Raw genomic sequence first — 21,282 nt, 5'->3', positions numbered from 1 at the left:
GGAAGCACAATACGTAATGTGTAGGAAGACGGCGAATTACACGGCATCACAGTTCAAGAGCAAGACGAAATTCATTTCCAAACGGGTGGCTGAGACTCCGGCAGGTTAACATCGTGCTGGGTTTACACGGTTGTGGGTTATATGGATTTTTTAGTTATGGCCATGTCTCATGAAATAAACATATATAATCAGGCTTCATCTAATCATATAAACATTAATGTTTTAATTATTAAACAACATTTTACACTACTTAACTCTTAATATATTTTTCATGTGTGGGATTTGCATTGTAGATAACTAGAGAATGGTTTAAAAAAAAGAGTAAAGGGGAAATAATTACAGTAACAGTATTACCGAAGGTTAAAAATATATATTTAATTTCCCCCCGTCGACATGGGAAAATTAAATGTAAAGAATAGCTGGAGGGCAGTACAACAACTCGGGATGTTTCATTAAAGCAAATCCCCACAAAGATGTACAGTTTAACATATGATGTGCATAATGTATCTAGTGTGCTGCTATAGGTTTTCCCCTACTAGATAGACTCAAAGCATGTTGTGTTTCACTTCCACATGTTTCTAACAGTATCTCCACTGTCAAATCAGTCAAAGGCCAAATACTCCAAACATGTAAAATGCTTAAATTAAAACCAAATATTAAGATATTGCTATATAAGTAGATTGAAAAATGCTCTTATCCTGCCTATAGCTCCAAAGGATGCAGTTAAATCATCCAGACTTATACATCTGGTGATATTCTTTCTTTTTCTTATTCTCATAACTAAATAAACCCACAGGTTGCGTAGGCTGCCTGTTCCTTGTTTGCCATGAACACAGACACGGTAGTTTATTTTGAGTGAGTCCCACATATACGCCGTCCGGCTCCTGGATGTATAAGAGAACCGGATGCAGCGTTGGAGGCAGCAGTTCATTATGAAAGTTGCTCAGTGGTGCATGAAGCTGACGTCGGAGTATAAGATTACCCTGATCTTCAGGCGATGCTCCGCATTCGTGGGCCCACAGAACCCGCCTACACACCCTCGGTCCAGCCTCGTTCTCGTACAATAACTCTGGATTTTACTATTAGTTTTTAGGACTTAAGGATTTAAATAAGAAAATAGAAAGTTGCTTTATTTCAATATAATGATCTCCTGTGTTACATGTGTCTCTTTTAAGTCTAGGGGGAAAAGTCTTTTTGGGCTCAATGTCATCACACGGACCCGTAAATTGTAATTCGTTTGACCACTACGTGCTCCTGTAAATATGTATTAGAGCAGTATGTATTACTCCCCATAAGACAACAGTTCCTACTAAAGGATCCATTCACTCCTGTTTAAATAATGTTAAAATCTACAGATGACCGGCCATCCAGTCCTAGTAACACAAATGGTTAGTTAAAGAAATAAGAGCATCACGAGGTGAAATATTTCAGGAAGTAGAGTACGATTATCACTATGACTTTCAAAGTTGCCGAGGGGATTAAAGTTGAATATTTTTTATGCATCTATGTCACCTAATTGCATGATATTGACTTTTGCCAACCGCCTCTATTTAACATGTAAGTGATGGATGTCTGGGATGACTGTCTGGCTTTGACGTCTTTGTGTGGGACTATGAGTCTTTTTGGACTGTCAGTGTTTTTAATGGATCGTGTGTGTGTGTGTGTGTGTTGCTAAAATGTAAGGTTGAAACATGGTTTTAACCCCCAGTAGCATTATGCAACAAATCATTGGATTTTGTCTGTTTGTTGTTCGTGTTTTACCATCTAAAAGCAGCGCACATTGATTTTTTTCCCCCCCGCTTCTTTAAAAGTGCGTTACAACTGAGAGTGCAGTTACTGTTGGAGTTTGTCCTCCAGATGTCTCTGTGAACTCCACATGCTCTCCAACGCTGTCTCGTACAATCATCCTTCTTCATTCCCACTAACAATTAGGTAATGAAATATTGATTTTTAGTTAGATTCATATTGATGCTATTAGCTTTGCATTGATAAATCACTGATGCTGGGAGCCAGACCAGGAGGACATTACTGTGTGTTAATCTGATGGATATGTCTTCCTCTTCCTGCATGTCTCTCTCTCTACCTCTCTCTCTCTCTCTCTCTCTCTCTCTCTCTCTCTCTCTCTCTCTCTCTCTCTCTCTACCTCTCCCTCGACAGTCACACTTCCTCACTATTTTCAAAGCAGGTTCACGATGACACAACTTCTTTCCGCACTTTCTTTGTGATCTCATTATTGGTTGTGAATTGAGGATTCGCCGATAATGATGGAAAACTTTGAAAGCAATTTTAATATGAATTGCTATTGTTTGGAAAAAGAAGAGTTAAAGGTAACGGGAGGGTAAAATTGTATTGTGTATGAGAGAAAAACCACCACTTCATAACCATAACCAGTGTATTACTGTATCATATGGTAGTAATACACTGGTGCATGTAGGAATCTTTGACCCAGGTAATTCTTATTCTGTGCTCCTAACAATTGAGCCTCCCAGAACAACATTTCCAGTCACCTACTGTGACTGCTGGGAAATCTCCTTATCGCTCGCGTCCACCTGTCTGAGGCAGCGCTCAGTATTTCAGCCTGCTGTCTGGTCATTACTGTCACAGTGGGGCCTCGCTATCAAACACTGAGACGTACACAATGTTAAGCACCTGAAACAAATTCAAATTAACTTTTATATGTAAGAAAACGAATTTGGGATTTTATAGAGAGAGGAAAATATGTAGCACTATATACAGCATTTCATAAGAAGAGATAAATAAACATGTAAAAGGTTATTTTTTATGTTTTTCCTTGAATTGAGGGTCCAAGCATATAGGGTGTCATGTGCTGTATAGAAGGTCAAGCCCTTTTGAGAGGAAAAATGATTTTGAGCCATAAAAACAAAATGTATTTGACATGAGCATAGTTTTGTTCTTCACTGACAATCATCCCAACTCCACGTCTGCTTACATTCACTTTAATTTACTCTTTAATCTGAATTGTCACCACTTTACTTAAACCTTTAATCCAAACATGTTTTATACTTTCTGTCAGTGTTGTACATTGTTTTTAAAAATGCAATCCACTTACTTTTACTTTGACATTTAACCATAAGCCAAATCCTAATCGAATTTATCTCACAAACCTGAATTCTAACCTGAAACCACTCTGTTGAAAAAAAAAAAATGGGAAAGAGCACCTTCCAAAATAACGTCACTTTGCAATACTGTCATCACTTCCAAGGTCTCTCTCTCAAACAGGTTCTCGTAAGGACAGCAGAACAGCGACAGCGAGAGTCTTCCCGGACAGCTGTCACTCCAATCAGCCACCGGTCCGTCTCTCCTCTCTGCTCGACAACAGCCAGGCGTTTTCCTGTCAGCCAACATATGCCAGTGCATTTCCTCCTGCTCCCAGCCGCCTGACAGTATCTACTCCCAGACCCCGTGGCCGGCTCCGACTCTCAGCCCTCTCAGCCCTCTCGCTGGTGGCGCTGCGAACATGATCTCTGATGTCTCTCAGGCAGCTAACTGATGCTGTCACTGCACCAAGATATAACACGACCCACTGACAAACACATTGTGACAAGGACACACACACACACACACACACACACACACATGCTCGGTAGGCACATGTACTCGTGCTTCGTTGATGGGCTCGACAGCAGCAAGTACAACCTTTATTCAGGATGTATTTTCTCCTCTGGGTTTAAGCAACTCTATACGGTCAGCTACACATACTGACCAAATATTTCTTTTTTTGTGATGTTTTTAAAAAGTGGGTACAGTTTGGTGAAGTTTTTAGATTTACCACGTGATAACGTCTCAATCAGGCCTGCAGAGAAAATAGCTGTCTGATGATGGTGAAAATGGCCTCAATCAGGGGCAGCTTATAGAGGAAGTTTTTGTTCAACCACTTTAAATGAAAATTAATACAGTATTATTCCACATGAAGAGGTCATATAAAGCCAGCTACCCACCCCATAAATAAGAAAATGTAGAAGAGGGTGGAATTTGTAACAAAGCACCTTCTGTATTTCTTGACCTTGCCTACCATCTACTGGTGGAAGCTGTGAACTGCAGCCAGCAGGAGACCAGATTTTAATTGGAATTATTTAATCGTAAATCAAAAATGAATCAGGGACAGAAGGAATAAAAAAAATAAAAAAAAACAGAAACAATCATACAGATGTCTTAAATGTCCAACATTTTAATTAAGCCAATGGGATGAGACTTTCAAGTATGGCCTAAAGACACAAACTGGAGTTTCTACTAGATCAAAATTTGGGCGAATAATCCAATATGCATCCTCTATATAAATGCTTTTAACTGTATGGATTTGACAATTATTTCATAAAGTGTGACGGCTAAATATGAACCACAAACAAGCCAAGCTTATGACCAAGCTATGAGTGTGTGCCAAGCCTCATAAGTTGCATACTAATTCATTAACATTGTAGTCGCCGTAGGATGTAAAAAGTGTGTAAATATATCCAACTAAAGCACATTTATTTGAAAAAATAATGGTCACAGTGTGTGTGTGTGTGTGTGTGTGTATGCTGATAAAGACAACAGCACTTATAATGTAAATCTACATTGACCAACTTTATTTGAATATTTTTTTAACAGTCAGACAAAATGTGGAATTGGTGAAAATAGAAATTCTGATACCAACATCATTATTTACTATGTTTACATAGTCACAAGAATGAACCCAGGGAGAGCTCAAATGTAAGCTTTAGGTTTGCATAAAAGTTCAGGCTTGCATAAAAATCACCGTCTCACTGTTTCCTGTTCGGTAATCTCTCCTTACTGACCCTGCACTTTGACCTCATGTGTGTCACCAAATATTATTTTTGTAACACTTTCTGTTATTACTACAAATATCAAGTACTTGGAGTGTCGAATCACAATCTTAGCAAACGAAAAAATAACATTAAATAAAACAATCATTTACAATATTTATTAAAAAAAAAGAATGTTTCCACACAAATGAAAATCAATACTCCAACAATATATTATGTATTCTTAATATCCCCCAAGAATCCATAAATTGATGGCTTTTTGTCAAATGCATAGACTATCTCTCTATGGGAGATGAATACACTGAATCGGAGCTAAAATATCAACTGACTAAACAAATCTGCAAACAGAAAACAACATGAAAACCAATTTTAAGAACGAGGTGAATTAAAAAGAAGTCAAACAAAAATATTTTGCGTTCTCTTTAGTAGCTTGACTGGCGAGACGTAAGTCGGAGCCACGTCAGTAGAAAGTAGTTATCGCTACAGTTTCTACTTCTAAGAATCACAGCGTTAAATCGCTACGTCACGAGCACAACGTGAAACGAGTGCAGATTTATTGTAGTTCATGCTATCTCTCTGACAAAATGTAGCATTTTAAAATTCAAACGTAGAATCACAAAACAGGAAACCACCTTTCACTGGTGACACATTAACGTGTTTGACAGACAACGATGGCCACCAATTTAGGTATTTTTCTCTGGTTTTGTCGCATGAATTGATTGTCTATTCTGGATCTTAGGATATAGTTGAGTGATAACCACTGTGGCCACTTTCTCCATTTAACTTGGATTAAGAAACAGTCAAATATGCAAGAATGCTACTCTGGTTGTTGATTTACAATAAGTGGTATAATCTGCGCTTGTAAACTGGAGCAGTGAGTGAACTTGGACACTGGCACAAACCGAGTCCCTTCAGCATGAATGGATGTGGTGGATACATGTGATTGTGAACTCTAGAGCTTCTAGATCAAGACATTCGGAGTGAGAATAATAATAAAATGTGTGGGTGATGAGCTAAGAATGGTGTATTATTAGCTCAATGTAAACGGCCCCAGTGTGCCTGACGGTGGGATCGTGACTTTGTTCAGGTTTTAGTTGAAAGCTGTGGAAGTGAACTGCTGGACTTCTGATTTACATCACCATCATCCATCACCACTCTATGACAGCTATAGTGCTGGGTCAGCTACTATACCTGTCATAGAGTCGTGATGGATGCCAACTGTCACTCACTCTCAGATCAGGAGTTGGATAATTATTTCAATATGGGCTTAAAATTTGAAAAGCGACAATAAACTGAAATGAATGTATATTCAAAGTGCCCCGCTGCATATTCTGAATGTCAAGACAATTACATACGGTGCTAAGCCTAAACCAATTACCAAAATAAAATGACATTTTACAGACTTTTAGGCTCCATAGAAACAACAAACTGAAACATACAGAATACAGGGAGGTAAATGTGATCTAAAAATGTTCAGGTCACAGCTTCTGAATGTTTCTTGTGGCATCCTGGTTTCAAGATTTGGATATTTGTTTTGCTTTTTTCTCAAAAACAACCGATATCGGTGGGCCCATAGTTTATTTTCTTCATTTGTTTTTGCAAAAAGCTTCAGTTCTACCTCATTTCCATCTTCAGGTGTGTTTCAGAAACTCATCTACACTCTTCACAAACAAAATGCATGCCTACCACTTCATCAAACAAATTAAACAATAATAACAAAATAAGAGTCCGCCTCATTGCTTTGCATATATTGTGCATCATCCAGTGCCTCGGTCCTTTTGTAGGAGTTATGGCTGGTTCCTTTAGAGAACAGCAGGCTTCTTTGTTCTGCAGGCTGGAAGCAAACAGGGAAACAATGTGACTTCACGTTCCTTTATGAAGAGACCCTGAGGAGGAAGTGGAGCGGCTGTTGACCTGCAGGAGACCAATGTAAAGGAAACACCAGTTAGATCTGATAAAGCAACACATGCACACAGTTTTTATATGACGCTGTCTGGTAGTGCAGGCCTTGTCACACTATGCTACGATGTTTTAAGCAGTAGCTTCTGTATTAGTTGACCTACAAGGTGTTCCAACATCTAAAGCTGCACATTAAGAGGCTTCATGTTGTGAAATATGTGCATATCGTGGACAAAGTGAAGCTGGTGCCTCCTTTAAAAACAAGCCTATAAAGACCGAAGACACAAGAACCAAAGTACAGTGAAACAATCTTGTCTAACAAAATATCTTGTAATATTACTGCCCCCCGAGTGTTATCCATATTAGTTTGATCTGATTTGTAATTCTCACCCCTACAGACTGAACCATCGCCCTTCTCTCGTGTTTTAAAAAGTTGCCCACATATTACTCTAGGGGGTAAAAGAGGAGAAAGTGAGAACAGTTGTAGGTAGCATCAGGGTAGGCTTGACTGACAGGCTGATGACACACCATATGGAGATGCTGGGTGAGTTTTACCCTGAGGGGGACAACACTGTTTTTTTTATTATTTGTTCGCCTCATCCCTGTCAGCCTCTCTTACAGAAAAGAGACAGCCAGGTTGCGGAAGTTGACAGCCACGCACGCAAATGAAATGAAAATACGCAGACACACGTGTGCGCGGAAGTGACAGACTGTACTCAGACGCAGACAAGGTACAGACACGAGAACAGACACACACAGTTGGCGGAGCTGCTTGTGCAGGGGAGAAGGACTTTAATGCTGTTCTTAATTTAATCAAATTGATTGATGGATCTTTAGAGTTGTATATGTTTAACTGAAAAACTCTTGTAAACAAAATTATTTCAAGTAACCACCTTTTCCTGTCAAACTGGCATTTTCTCATACTTGGACATTCACTCGATGACAAAATTGTACATGTAATGCTTTCTTATGAGGATAAAGGTTAGTTTACATTAGTGATATTTCTGAAGATATTAATTTCTTAAAGTGTAATCAGTTTTAAGTTGTTAGTGAAGCTGGATTTTACACAATACAACACTGCAGGTAAGCCTGATGGCAGTAAAACAGGCTTTTATTTTGAATTCTGATAACTTTAGAAACTTAAATAAAAAATGGGTATTTTTTTCTCTCCCATCTAAATATAAAACTCCTTGATTCAAGAAAACATACTTGTTTGGAAGCTTCAGAGGTGGAGTGGACTTCTTTCCCAAAATTTCCATTTAACTGCAACATCGCTGTAAAAAGTAAAAAAAAGAGCACGTAAAGATAAATATTGTAGTTATGTTTCATTCTGATTCCTCATTTTTTTATGAAGGCCTACTAGTGAACATCACTCATACTTCAGTGTCAAAGTACATTAAACACAAAAACCAAGCTCCTCCTCACCTTGTGGATCAATCCTGGGATCAACAAACCCCCAATGCTGGTAAAGAGCAGCCAGATCGTGGGGACTGTAGTTTTTCAGGAGACTCAAAATATCAATATCCATTTGCATTTCGCCAGTTGATTCATTCTTTACCTGAGGAAAACTGACTGGATATGCTTTGTGACCCCACATGTTCATGGCAGCCCACAGATCAGGACCCTTAGGGCCTGAGGAGGAGTCACACGACTGCCTTCGGGGATGGGGTCTATCTGCAGAAACGTTAGATGAGGTCCCGCCATGATTTCTGCCCAGCATGAAACCCAAACCCTCCTGTGGGAAGTTCCCTTCCACTGCTGCTCTGTGGCTTCTGTACTTGGGGCTGCCTGCAGGCTGGAAACTAGGGGCACTCTTGCTGTGCACAATACTGCTTGATGAAGTAGCTTGGGTGCTGGAGCTCTTACTTCCCACCTTCTCTGCCCGGTTATGTTCCCCAGACTTCTTTTGAGGTAGGAGTCCCATCCTCCTGCTGGACTGTGTCCCATCTGAAGAGCGCGAGTCCTTGGAGTGATGCTTGGGCTTCGGGACGGACGATGATTGGTTTTTCGGGGCCGGGTGCTTGCTGCTGCTGCTGCTGCTGCTGCTCCTGCTGCTGCTGCGGGTTGTCGACCCTGGAGGCTGAGTGCGTTGAGTTCTTGGAGCAGGTAGAGCAGGGCAGTCCTTGCCCTCGAGGAATGGCGGAGGCCCTGTGCGTCTCCACTGGGTAACGCCTGCCTTTAGACTCTTGGGACTGCTAGTGCAGGGTGCCCACTTAGGTGCCATGGGGCTGCCGCCATCCACCCTGTGTGCAACTCGCTGGTGGATCCACAGTACTTCTGGGTAGTTGGTAGTGTGGGAGCAGTATGGGCACTGATGTCTCACCAGGCCCTCTGTCTTGATGGGATCATTTCCAGCGCTGCCTACCTCACTTATGGGTAATGACGACAGGTTAAGAAGACTTCCAGCATCTTTACTACTATGTCCCTGCCCTTTGACTTCTGCACTATTTGACTTTTCTGTTTTAATGTTGGACTCTACTGACTCTGGGCCAGGCAGACATGTGTAAGGATTCCAGTATGGCTGACTGAGCAACAAACTCCTGTTTCTGAGGTAGTCCATGTATCGCGAGGCTTTAGAACCGCTCTGGTTGCTGTTGTCCGGAACGGTGCCCTGTTTGCTGTGTAGATCGAGGAGGTCCTGGTGCTGCCTGTGCCGGTGAGACCTGAGTAGCGAGGCGTCGACAGTGTGGAAGTCACAGTGCTCACAGAAGTATGTTTTTGTATCTGTAGATAAGAGCAGAAGAAGTAAAGTACAAATGTAGCATTTAATTGTTGGTGTGTGTTTAAAACATCGAGGCAATAGCAGTGATTACGTGAGCAAGAAATGTACTGTTAAAAGATTTTACCAGATTTGAATGAACCTTTGACAGACAGACCTATATACATCTGTGTCAATTAATATTTTACATGCTTTGAAGATTATTAAATTAGTTAATTACACTAAAACGCTACATGATTGTTATCTTTATCAGTCCATTATCTTGTGCAGAGGAAACACACATTATTATAAATGGGGAACACAACTAGCAACGGTACTCTTCCTTCCGAGCAGCAGCAGCAGTTCTAAATCTAGTTAAACAAAGCAAGATTAAAAGGCAGGATTTGTTTTTTACTTTAACAATTAAGTGTTCTTTATTGGTTTGAAAGACACCGATTTCTAGTTTCCAAAATATTCTTCTAAAAAATTGGCATCTGCTCTCTAACAAAATAGAAAAATGAATAAAATAATACTGTTGCCTATTTGTGAATTATAGCCAAAATATTTTTTTCCTTTAGCTAAACCTTTAAGGATGAAACTTAATATATACCTAAAAACTCTTCAAAGGCTTTGGTGAGAAAGCCTTAATAGGTGTGCATTAGTATAAAAGCTTAGAGTACTGAAGTGCAACGACAGTTTCTGTAATTCAGTTATAAATTCACTAGAGGGCTCCCTTTCCGCACGCTTCAATGTTTAATTTTTCACACATATAAGAGTCTTGGTCTGTCTATATAGATGTCCACAACCATAACCTTTTGATGACTTAATTTAAAGAAAAGGGGTGCAATATTCAATACATAGTAACTTCCCTCAGCAGAAACTGGGCCTGGTAATTCTTTCCCACTTTCAGGGATTTTTGAATTATTGTCCAAATTGCAGCACAGATATTGTGGTGCCGTGTATATGACTTACCCTCCTGCTCCTGGCTCCGAGTGCTGTTGGTCTGTTTGGGCGTGAGGTGAACGTCTTTGACTTTCTTAGTCTGCAGTGCTTCATAAAACGCATGACCGAGTCCGTTTAACAAAATACGGTCTTTCTGGGAAATCCTCTTGTCGCCACCTTTAGCCAAGCTATTTGATGAATGATCAAGGCCTGCAACACTCTTCATCTTCTTAATGTTGGCGCCGGAGGTGTCGATTTGCTTCCTCTTCTTCTCCTGCTTCCGGGGTACATACTCGCCCTTTTCCGTGTCGTACGCCACCTCGGCATCTGCTAGCCTCTCCTCCCATCCCAGACATTTGTCTGCGGCCTCCACTAGCCTTCCCCTTGTGGCCAACTGCCACGCTTGGTAACTACAAATTGGATCCAGCTCTCGAATTCTCCCACACAGGCTCTTTTCCTCAGGAGTCTCCCTTTGACCAGCACGCGTGAGGTTCAGGCTTTCCAAAAAATGCCTCTTAGCAACGTGCAGCTCAGGGGCTTCGACGTCTTCCTGTGGTGGATTTTGTGTTTGAGTGCAACTGTGGTTCAGTTTGTGTAGCTTTTCGTGTATTTGTAATGTCTTGCGGTCGTAGAAGAAGTTACCGCAGCCGGCACAGAGCTCATAGAGGCACTCTTCATTGGTCAGTGATGCTGGGTCCTGAGGAACTCCGTTGATGGTGGCAGGAGGCTCGTTGCTCTTGCCACCTCTTAGCTGGACTTTGGCCCGGTGAATGCGCATATGACTTTGGAGGAACCATGCCTGGCGGAAGCGGCGTCCACAGATCCGGCATCCGTGATCCTGGGAACTGCGGTGCCGTTTCATGTGGCTTTTGAGGAGGAGTATCTGAGGGAAAACCTGACCACAAATGCTGCAGGTACAGGACCCATCCTCCGCCCCGTCGCTGACCTCGGCAACAGCTTTACCCTTGACTTTTTTCTTGGTTCCTTTCTTCTTCACTTTCCTGTTGACATTATGCCCTTTGTCAGCTGTGCTGATGATTTCAGGAGGGTCGGGTTTCTCTGCATCATCTTTCAGCTCTTTATCCCCGCCCTCCTCCTTGTCACCGAAGTTATGGCTGAACAGGCCCAGTTTATGGCTTCGGATGTGGGCCTTCAGACTGCCCTTCTGAGCCGATCTGTGCTCACAGTACGGACACTTGTATGGCTTCTCCCGCGTGTGTCTTCTCATGTGCTGCGACAGAGAGCTGAGAAGAGGAAAGCTGCGACCACACACCCCACAGGTGTGGCCAGAGGTCGCATCTCCCGCCTCCTTTATATTTGCCGTTGGTTTTTGTGATACATCCTCTCTCTCTTCCGTCTCCATCACTTTTTCCTGGAGCCCCAGTATGTCAAAAAAACACAGCTGTATCACAAATCCTCTTCCAAAATTATCTTCCAAAAATTAGAGAGTTCTCAGAATAGGCTTTAAAAACTTGCAAAACATCACGGCTTTAGTGTCCATCCTTTTTTTTTTGGCAAGAATACCTGGGGGGGAAAAGAAAAAGAAATTTGATTAGAAATTAGGCATGTGATAATTACACTTCGATCCAAATTCCCAAAGGATATAAAAAAAGGTCAGTCAAATATAATTGGCAAAATTACTCTATTTAATTTGGTCATCAATATGTGCCACAAATAGCTGTAAAAGCTGAAGCTATGCAAATAGCACCAAACTGTAAATGACTTTTGGATAACTGTGTGATAATACATATAAAGAGTATGAAATATTTGTGGTGAATTCAGCACACGACAGGCTGTCATGCCTGTAGGGTTTAAAGTCAACTTTACAATTCAGAAAATTAATTAATAACTTAAATGAATTAACCAGTGCTTTTTGGCTTCTACTTAAAGAATCAATGACTTGAAATATTAAATTAAATGATTTAGTAATAATCCTAGTATAGTTCAATCTAGATAAAGCTATAGCTATATTATATTTAAATCATTAAATGGTTACAATTATGCCTAAAACACACCATTTTGTTTTCCCGATTCAGAAAACTGCCAAAAGATTGATGACTTTTGCTTTTTAGTTTCACTCAGTATGTGTAAAAACGACAAACTGCAGATTTGCCCACTGAGTCAATTTGCATCACAGTGATTTTTTAGAATAACCTTTTGTCCCTCAGTGGATGAGCGACGCCTGTCTGTGCGTATTAGAGCGCGGGTCAGTGTCTCAACATGCGTGTGTCTCGGTCTTTGGTTTCCTATGCCTAAATTGAGTGTGTGAGGTGAAGCATGAAGAGATGTATTCATTTCTGGCCAACCAGGATGAGCCCTGAGGGAGCAGTCCACTCTAATTCACGATCAATAATCCATTATCAACAAACTTCATTTCAGAAGCTACACACAGGCACACATAGCCCTGATTCTCGGTAAGTGCTTACATAAAGTTGAGGCAGTAGGTAACAAGGTATTTCTAAGTATTCCGGTTTAATTCATGGAAGAAATATCACCAAGTCATGTCTTACTGTGTTAACCGTTATCATTTAATCGTATCATTCCTCTCTAATGTTATCCTTCTGTGTAAGGAAACTAATAGGTCTGAGACAATTGTTCAGGAACAGAACAGGGATTTGTTGTACTCTTCATGAAAAACAACACGGTACAGGCAGGGTCTGATATGGTTAAACATGTTCCTTAGGCAAAGATTTGTCGGATTGTTAATAGTGAAAGAGAGTACTCAGTGGCGTACAGCCTGCCAGGCAGTCAAAAGAAAAACCTGCTATTGTGTCGACCGCACCAGAACTGTCACATCGCCTCATGTCTGGCCCTCCACCCCTCATTGGGGGGTCGAGAGGGTTATTGTTAAAGCAAAGAGGCCTGGGCCTACACGTCACTGTCTTCGAATACATGTCTGGGCAAAGTGGCAGGACAAAGAGCGCCTCGTTTGTCTTGTCAGTCGAGGAAAAACTAGGTGCGCGCAGCACATAAAGGCTCGCAAAAGAGACGGTGACTCTGGTCATGATTTTGGTTGTCTGCCTAATTATCTCTATCTACATCCACGGTCGCATCTGTCTGCATGCGTGCCTGCCTCCCTGCGGTCATGTGTGCTGATCCGCTCATGTCGGAATGGGTGTCGTATCTGGAATATGGGAGGAGTTTCGGAGGGTTTTTTTTCCCGCACATGGCAGGTGTTTGGTAGGCAGACGCCATCAGATTAGAGTATGGCCAATGTGGCACACTGTCTCCAAGAGGGGGGAGGATGTGCAAGGAAAACTGGAGGGTGGCAATTAAGGGGTTAAGGTTAAGGCGAATGTAATGAGTTACCACAATGGGGATAAAGTCAGAGAGCTGAGGGCAACAGATGGGAGTAAACGGGCCATCAGTATGGAGTTAGTCGCCTCTACAGTATAAGCTTATGCCTTTGTCAAAGCAGCCTACATGAGTAGTCAGTATGTTCTGTTTGCATCTGCAATATCCTACTTCTGCTCAATCACACAAGAAAATGCAACCATGAAACTAGAATTTGTTTACTAATTTCTAACCAGAAAATAAATGTTATTAAATAATTTTAACCCTCCAGGCATCTTTTTCTCTACACTCTCTGGACATCACTGTTTTTCCACCTTTTCTGCTTTCATCCCATAACTACTGAAAGCCCTTTGGAGGATCTGTTAAGTAATGCAGATAGCCAAACATGTTGCTCCAGGGGCTTAACTCATTTCTTTTAGAATCCCTCGCTCCCTTTTTCTCGCTCTTTTCTTTGGCAGATGAATAGGCATGTCCAGTCAGCTGTCCCCGCATTGATTCATCCTGACGTCCCAACCAGCTCAGCACAAACTCCCTATGGTCAGGGCACTGATGCTGAGAGCTTGTGTGCTGTGAGTGAGTGTGGGTGTGTATGAAAATGTCCACTATCAGTGTGTCGTATGTGTGTGCGCTGCCTGTGTGCTGCACTGAATCTGTGGGTGTAATTTCCTGCCAGGTCCTGGAAATAGCATTTCCCCTCAATTTACTTTGCATGATACTGCAGCATCCACCACACCAAGATACCGCGAATACATTCTTTTTGTAAATGAGATGCGTACGCTATTGCTAATATCTGCAAAATACTGCAACTGAACTGGTAGAAGCAAGTCTGTGTGAACCGAATAAACCCATAAATGTGTATGTATGCCTGCCTGAGTGTGTGTGTGTGTGTGTGTGTGTGTGTGTTGAAGTCATCCAAATATTCTCGACAACCAGCAACGAGCCTGTGCCAACCTACCCCTGACTGGAGATAGCATGTGACTGTCCTTATGCTAGTGTTCAAAGCCACAGTCGCTCACTAAGCCTCAGCTCGCATCTACCGTTTTGTGTCCAATAATCCTGTCTTTTTTTCCACCAACTGCAAACACAACTGAGGCAATACACAAGCTGAGAATGCCAGTCTAAAAACAAAGATTATTTAAACGTTTTTTTATTTCAAATTTCTCCTAAAACTCGGAAACCTGTCTGCTGAGGGAAGTTTTTTCGCCCACAAATTCAAATAACTTTTAAAAAACATTTTCAGCTATGAAATTATTCTCATTATTCAGAAATAAGAATAGCAAACATCAAGTTCCTGAAAGCTGCTTGTCCCAAAAAAATTTATGTTTAACTGCATACTGATACCTATAGACTAATATTCTAATGGCATGTTACAATTTACAGTGGTAACTGTGTATTGATTAATTTGTATAGCTTTTATAACTTTATCAAAATTGTATGTCAACAAAATCTGTTCCCTTATTGTAGGTTTACTATGGTGCATGGCTATGGGGGATATGATTCTCAGTTTTTGTTGCGCCCAAAAAACTGCAAAATAATCGTCTTTTTAATGTTAATGTTTTTTGTCTGAAATGCATTTGTTGATCTCTACCGGCTTGCAGATGTACCTATACTGTACCTAAATTACCAATCACACCTGAGCAACTTTCTTAAATGTGCATAAATCCTTAATTAAGTCAAACTTAAAGTAATTCTCTTAACGAAATAAATTGGAGACCTGACAGTAAGCCGTGCTGAACACCTTTGTAGAGCGGTGCTCCAGCAAAGAAGAAAACAAATGTTTTCTATCTCTTTACTCTGGTTTTGGTACGACTTTGCAGGAAAAGTAATCTCTGCTTAGTCTCTGCTGATGTAGTTGAAGATGACTCCTTCCAGATGTAGGAGAGTCAACACACACTCATGTGCATGACATTTCATAACATGTTTAATTATGACTATCCAGCACAAGTTAGCATGCATCACATACCCGCTACACATATATAACTTTGTCACTCACTTTCAAGGCGCTGTTCCTAGAATGACTATGAAAAACAGGGAAGCAGCACAGTGCTGTGGGCAAACAGCCTAATGTACCTACGAGATTAGACAGCCATGAGCTCAACAGTCACAAGCACGGACAAACTTGCACACAATCGTGCCCATCCCCCTCCTCGTCCAACTCTGCACTCGGTTACACAACATATACAGGGATTACTCTTCAGAGCATGAGATGAGCTGCTCAATGAGTGGCCTTTTATTATGGATGCCCCTTAGTGCAATAAAGCACACACAGGGAATGGACGCTGACAGAGAAGAGAGATTGCCGGCAGAGATTTTTTACCTGTTGTGGAAATGTGAACAGTTACTCTGATGTCTCATGCGGGGCCCGAATGCAGACGAAGCAAAAACCAAGAGATGTGATTTCTGGAGACGTTTTCAAATGACCCTTGTCATTTTGCCTTCTATTACTGACATTAATTTATCTGCTGCGGTAGGTCTGAGAATCCATTATGGACCTACTCTCTTTTCAGTGTGGATTGGCTAGTGTGGGAGACACTAGAGTATAATCTGCTGGCATTAACTTACTCTCTAAAAAAAGCACTCTCGACAGGGATTAGATTATCATGGCAAGGTCAGCTGAGACTCGCTCTGACTGTCTCCCTTTATGTCTCTTTATCTATCACTCTGCTTCCTGTCTTTCACTTGATCAGTTTTTCTGTCATCCTTTCGTCACTTTCTAGGGCCGGGCGATATGGAGATAACCAAATGCCACGATATTATCAAATAAATACCCCCTATTACTATTGGGACGATATTGTAGGGTGGACTATTGGTGCTTTTACAAAATATTTACAGTCTGTAATGTGGATATAATGACTAAGTGGGTAAAGGTCAATAAAACAGGAACATTTAGAAGATTACATCAGAAGATTTACTGTAATGCCATCCCTCTAAAAGACGACACTCTTGCGATATTAAGATATCTAGTCTATATGGTATTGATATAATATCCAGCCCTACCATGTACTACCTGTCAGGCATTAATAAAAAAATGGCATTAATTGCAGTCTCACTTAAATTTAGATTAATATACCCACAGCATGCTTGTTAAAGTGAGATTAGATTGACCTGGAAAATGAGACTGTGATGGTTGGACTTGAGTTCTTCTCAGTGAAGCAACTTTAGGATTAAAACCCGATGAAGGCCCTTCAGTTTGGCCTTAAAAAACACAAGTAAGAAAACCCACACGGATTCACATGAAGCTTTTTTAAGAGGCTGGAACAAGTGTTTTTGCTCACTTTCATACGCATAATGTAGAAATTGTCTCAGCCATACATGGCAATTAATTATTAACAATGTATGATTGTAGATCAAATAACGTAATAGAAATAGCTTAATTGAACGTTGCTCTCTTTTTTTTTTATCTCAATCATCTTGGTATTTTTGTGATCAGGGTATTTCATCTCAATAGGGGTCTTATGGAAATAGTCTCATGAAATAATAATAATAATATTAAAAAAATAATTCACACACAATGGTAATGTTTCTGCGTAATGTCCCCCTGTAATTTGGATAGGAACCTAGGTAATTTAAGAGAATGACCAACACTTAATAATTGATGTTTTAAAATCAAAAATCTACACCGAAAGTACAACTGGTACTTTTGGATTTTTGAAGTTGACTTTGCCTATGGGATTGCTCTTTTTTTTCTATGCACAAGATCAAAAATGATCATAGTATATGTTGAGTCGTAGTACAGAACATTGTGTGCAATTTCCTATTTCCTGCTATGATTAAGGTAAGGATTGAAGGGTAAGGCGATACCTGCGATTTTACCCTGGAGCAAAAGAATGACAGCTGGCAGCAGGGTCTGGATTAGGTTTCCCAAAGGGAGTATTGCATCTTTTACACCACCGCTCCTTTGGAGTAGAATGGGCCGATAAGTAACCTGACTCCCTCAGACCCATCCAATCTCGTCTCCCTCTGTCTCGATGGGGCCAAACAGAAGGGATCTGTGAACGCCTTACTCATCCCTCCCATCTTCCATCTGGACATTTTGCCAGTATTTGCACTTCAGTTCCTTCACTGGAGACTTAAAGGGCAAGTCCCCCCCCCCCCAACTGATTATCTGATTAATCATAAAAAACCATTCCATTTTACCTTGCACTAATATTTTTGTTTTGGTGGGCAAGATAAAACCAGTTAGACCTGTTCCTTTCTCTAATTCAACTACAATAATCTTCATCACACCTAGTAGTATTTGAGTTAACAATGGCAGCAGGCTTTTTTTTGTTATATTTTGACAGAATGTACATAGAGATCGTAACAATAATATTATTTTCCTTATCAATATGCTAATTCCCTGATTAATAATAATAATTAAATGCCAGAATAAATGCAAATATTAATTTTCCATGGCATAATGCAACTAGATAAACCTTCTTTCTTTGTAGTGCATCCATTCCCATCTGTTTACGTGCAGTCTCTTTAAAGTGTTTAATATTTTGGACTCCCCAAGGTGCAGGTAGCTTGAACAACACACCCCACACAGACAAAGAGAACACGGGAGAGACAGGTAGCATATGTTTACATTGCACTAAATCCAGTATGTGGTCCATCTGTATGCCCTGCTGTTAGGTGATACCATCAGAAGAGGGGATGCACACTCAGCAGGAATGCACACAGCCATTTTTAGAAGCATATTCACATAGTCTGCAGACTTGTGCCCCTGTGCAATCACATACATAAGTGAAATTCTAACTGCTTCAGACACAATATGTTCTTTTTTGTGACTTTCCTTTTGATCACCAAAACAAAACATAATAGTCAATAGTTCAATGCTACGTAATAAAAAACAAAGCATTTAAGATATTGGCAAGTCAAAAGGTGAGCATAATCATACGTGGATGAAAAAAAAAGGAGTTTGTATGCAAGATATTTTGGATGTGAGCCACCGGCACATGCAGTGTTTTAACAACCTCACAATGCATTCACAGGAACAGCAGCATAATGACTTTGACCTCTTTTGAACACCCATTTCTCCTGGGGTTTTCCCCTTCACTGTTTCCTCTCCTTGAAATACCTTGCAGATACAAAATGTAATTTGTTGAGGTTGGTCATCTCCACGTTTTATTTTGAGGTATTTTGTTCTTGTGATTTTGCTTTGTGTGATTTTAGGTTTCAATCTTATCTTGTGCAAAAAATGTTTTTGTATTAATGTGGTTTCTTATAAAATGTGTACTGTAGCAGTCCCATAATGGTTGTCTATGTGAAGCTGCTTTTTGTTGTTTTCATTTACTCCAGATTAAGAAAAACAAAATGAGCCTCAGCCCATTGTCACACAAGGGAGCTGCCCAAAGTGGAGATGGCCTTACCCCTCACATCTTCCTGTCTGCACCCCTCCCCCCTTGCAGCAACAAGCCCCTGTCCAGACCCCAGTCTCCTGACCTAATCTAGATGATTAAATCATTTTTCTTTAGCACAAATTTTGTCCCCCTTCTACTCTTGTCTGGTAGTCGTTGCACACCCTCCCCTATTGATCGTCATGCTGAGGAGATTACCCTAATAGCTGGGATTACCTCCCCACATGTTGGTTGGCCACATACACGGGGGGAGGGGGGAGAGCTGTGGATGGTGCATGTTGTGCATGATGTTCAAGTGTATTGAAGGAGGGGTGGAGGAGTAAGAAATAGAACAATCTGGGCTTGTTTATTGTTTAATACCAGAACATAAAAGAGCTACAACCTCTATCATGTCTGATTGCCCATGGGATGTAATTAGACTTTTTTTTTACAGCCTACATAATTTATCCTTCAATGCCAACACCGATGATATGTCATCAGACAGCAGCAGGACAGACAAACAACACCCCAAGACCCATTTGGCACATTTGTCCTCCTTAGCTCATCCTGTGTTTCAAAGGCCAGTGGCATCACCTTGCTTGAGAGGCTGTTTACTAAAGTCGAAACACTTAATCTCCAGCAATTTTGATAATTGTTTGAGTCAGTTATCAAGCAAAACTGCCAAACATGTCATTGTACATGAAATGCCTTTTGGTTTCATACTGTTGGTCAAAAAAAAGCTGGCATATTTAAAGATGTCCCCATGGGATATTGCAGCAGTTATTTCCCATTCAATACTTTCTACGACTAATCAATCACGCAGTTTACTGATAACCTCTTTTCCAGCTACAAGCCCTGATAACAGCCAGCTACAACAATCAGTGGTCAGCTTTGTCCCCCATCCACATGTTTCACAATGTGGACATCTCTGCTTTGGTGGCTGCTGGCCCAAAGAGCTGTCTTACTGTTTAGTCTAACGAGTGCCAGAGGTGGAAGACGCTAGAAAAAAATCAAGATGTGTTGTAGCCTACACCAGGGAGGCAGAGAGAGAGGGAGACTGGAGGCCATTGAGACAGTGCCGAAAAAAGGAATTCCGTTAATCCGCCGCTGATCTGGTACAATGGCAGCCTTGTTGTCTGTCCCATTTGCGCTCACTTACCACAAGTTTGCGTGCGTTGACAACGTCCACTGATGGCCGTTTCCCCCAGCTGTGCCAAACCGCAGTAAGGGCAGTGATAATGGTGATGATAGCCCGGTGACGGGCGACGAGCGGCGAGACTTGTCGCTAGCAGCAGCCTACCTCCAACACGAGACCCGGAGTGTTTCGCTATAACTGACATCCATATCACTGGCCCACTAACCGACGGGATGTTGGTTAACTTTCGCCCACACAAAACTCCCCCCCAAAAAACCGAGCACCCCCCCCAACACACACTCGTACAACCGGTCCGAGCAACTCTATCATCCTCCGGTCAGCCACACTATCTTTGTCGTTTAGCTTCTTACCTTTGGGGGTTAACGTGAGGCGGCAGGTCGCTCCTGAAGGAATCCCATCACCGATAAAAACAAAACAAACAAAAAACAACGACGGCGAGCGGTTTTTAACGGATTAACACTTGTCGACAAATCAGGACGCCGCCAGTCAGCCGCGGGATCATCTCTTTTTTTTTTCTTCTCTCCTCGGCAGCGTTAAAACTTCGCCGTCTTTGAATCACAGCGGTGCACCTGGACCGCAGTCCCGTCCTCCTCCTCCGTCGTCGTCGTCGCTGGGGGGGACGTGAGTGACGCGAGAGATAACGTTATTAACGTTAATAACGAGACGAGTGATCTCTGCGTGCGCGCGGCTCTTACCCCCCCTATTCGCTGCAACTGTTGAGTTGAGAGGTGGCCAGTGGGCACGCGCGCGCGCGGAACTGTTATTTCAGATTAACGTTAGTTTCCTCGAGACGGCGTCGTAGGCCGGATACAAAGGTGAACGCCCGTTAACGAGCAGCGATGAAGCAAACGGAGTTTAATCAAACCCTTTGTGTTGTAACCTTCAAAATAATTGGTTTACGGTTTCAGACCACATTACACATGCAGGCCTACTTAACTACTTTAAATACTTTATACTTCTACTACACTACATTTTGGAAGCCAATACTTTTTTTTTACTTTATTTGACAATAGTAGTCGTTACCTTGCAGATTCAGATGATTGATACAAGATATAAATCAACAAATACAGTATAATTTATTATAAGAGATAATAATTATAAAATGTAGCCTTAAATGTTTAGCTCCATCGTTACAAGCCACAATATTAGTGATATATTACTGATTATATTAAGTTTATATTATTCTGAAGA

The 21,282-nt window shown here is 41.3% G+C and overlaps 1 protein-coding gene across 1 annotated transcript; it reads right to left on the bottom strand.

Moving 5' to 3' along the window:
- Positions 1-4,589: 4,589 nt before the first annotated feature.
- On the bottom strand, positions 4,590-20,706 carry LOC311027512 (zinc finger protein 516-like). Its single transcript, XM_084031540.1, has 5 exons — positions 20,442-20,706; positions 10,354-11,847; positions 8,109-9,407; positions 7,893-7,957; positions 4,590-6,698 (listed from the first exon to the last, which is right to left on the bottom strand). The coding sequence occupies exons 2-5, from the start codon at positions 11,684-11,686 to the stop codon at positions 6,648-6,650; spliced, it is 2,748 nt and encodes a 915-aa protein (XP_083887666.1). The 5' UTR covers positions 11,687-11,847; positions 20,442-20,706; the 3' UTR covers positions 4,590-6,647.
- Positions 20,707-21,282: the final 576 nt, after the last annotated feature.

The sequence above is a fragment of the Eutrigla gurnardus genome, assembly GCF_963514095.1.
Source record: "Eutrigla gurnardus genome assembly, chromosome: 17".
NCBI classification, from domain to species: Eukaryota; Metazoa; Chordata; class Actinopteri; order Perciformes; family Triglidae; genus Eutrigla; species Eutrigla gurnardus.
The sequence above is the reverse complement of the archived record's forward strand: the minus strand, read 5'-3'. Positions and strand labels throughout refer to the sequence as shown.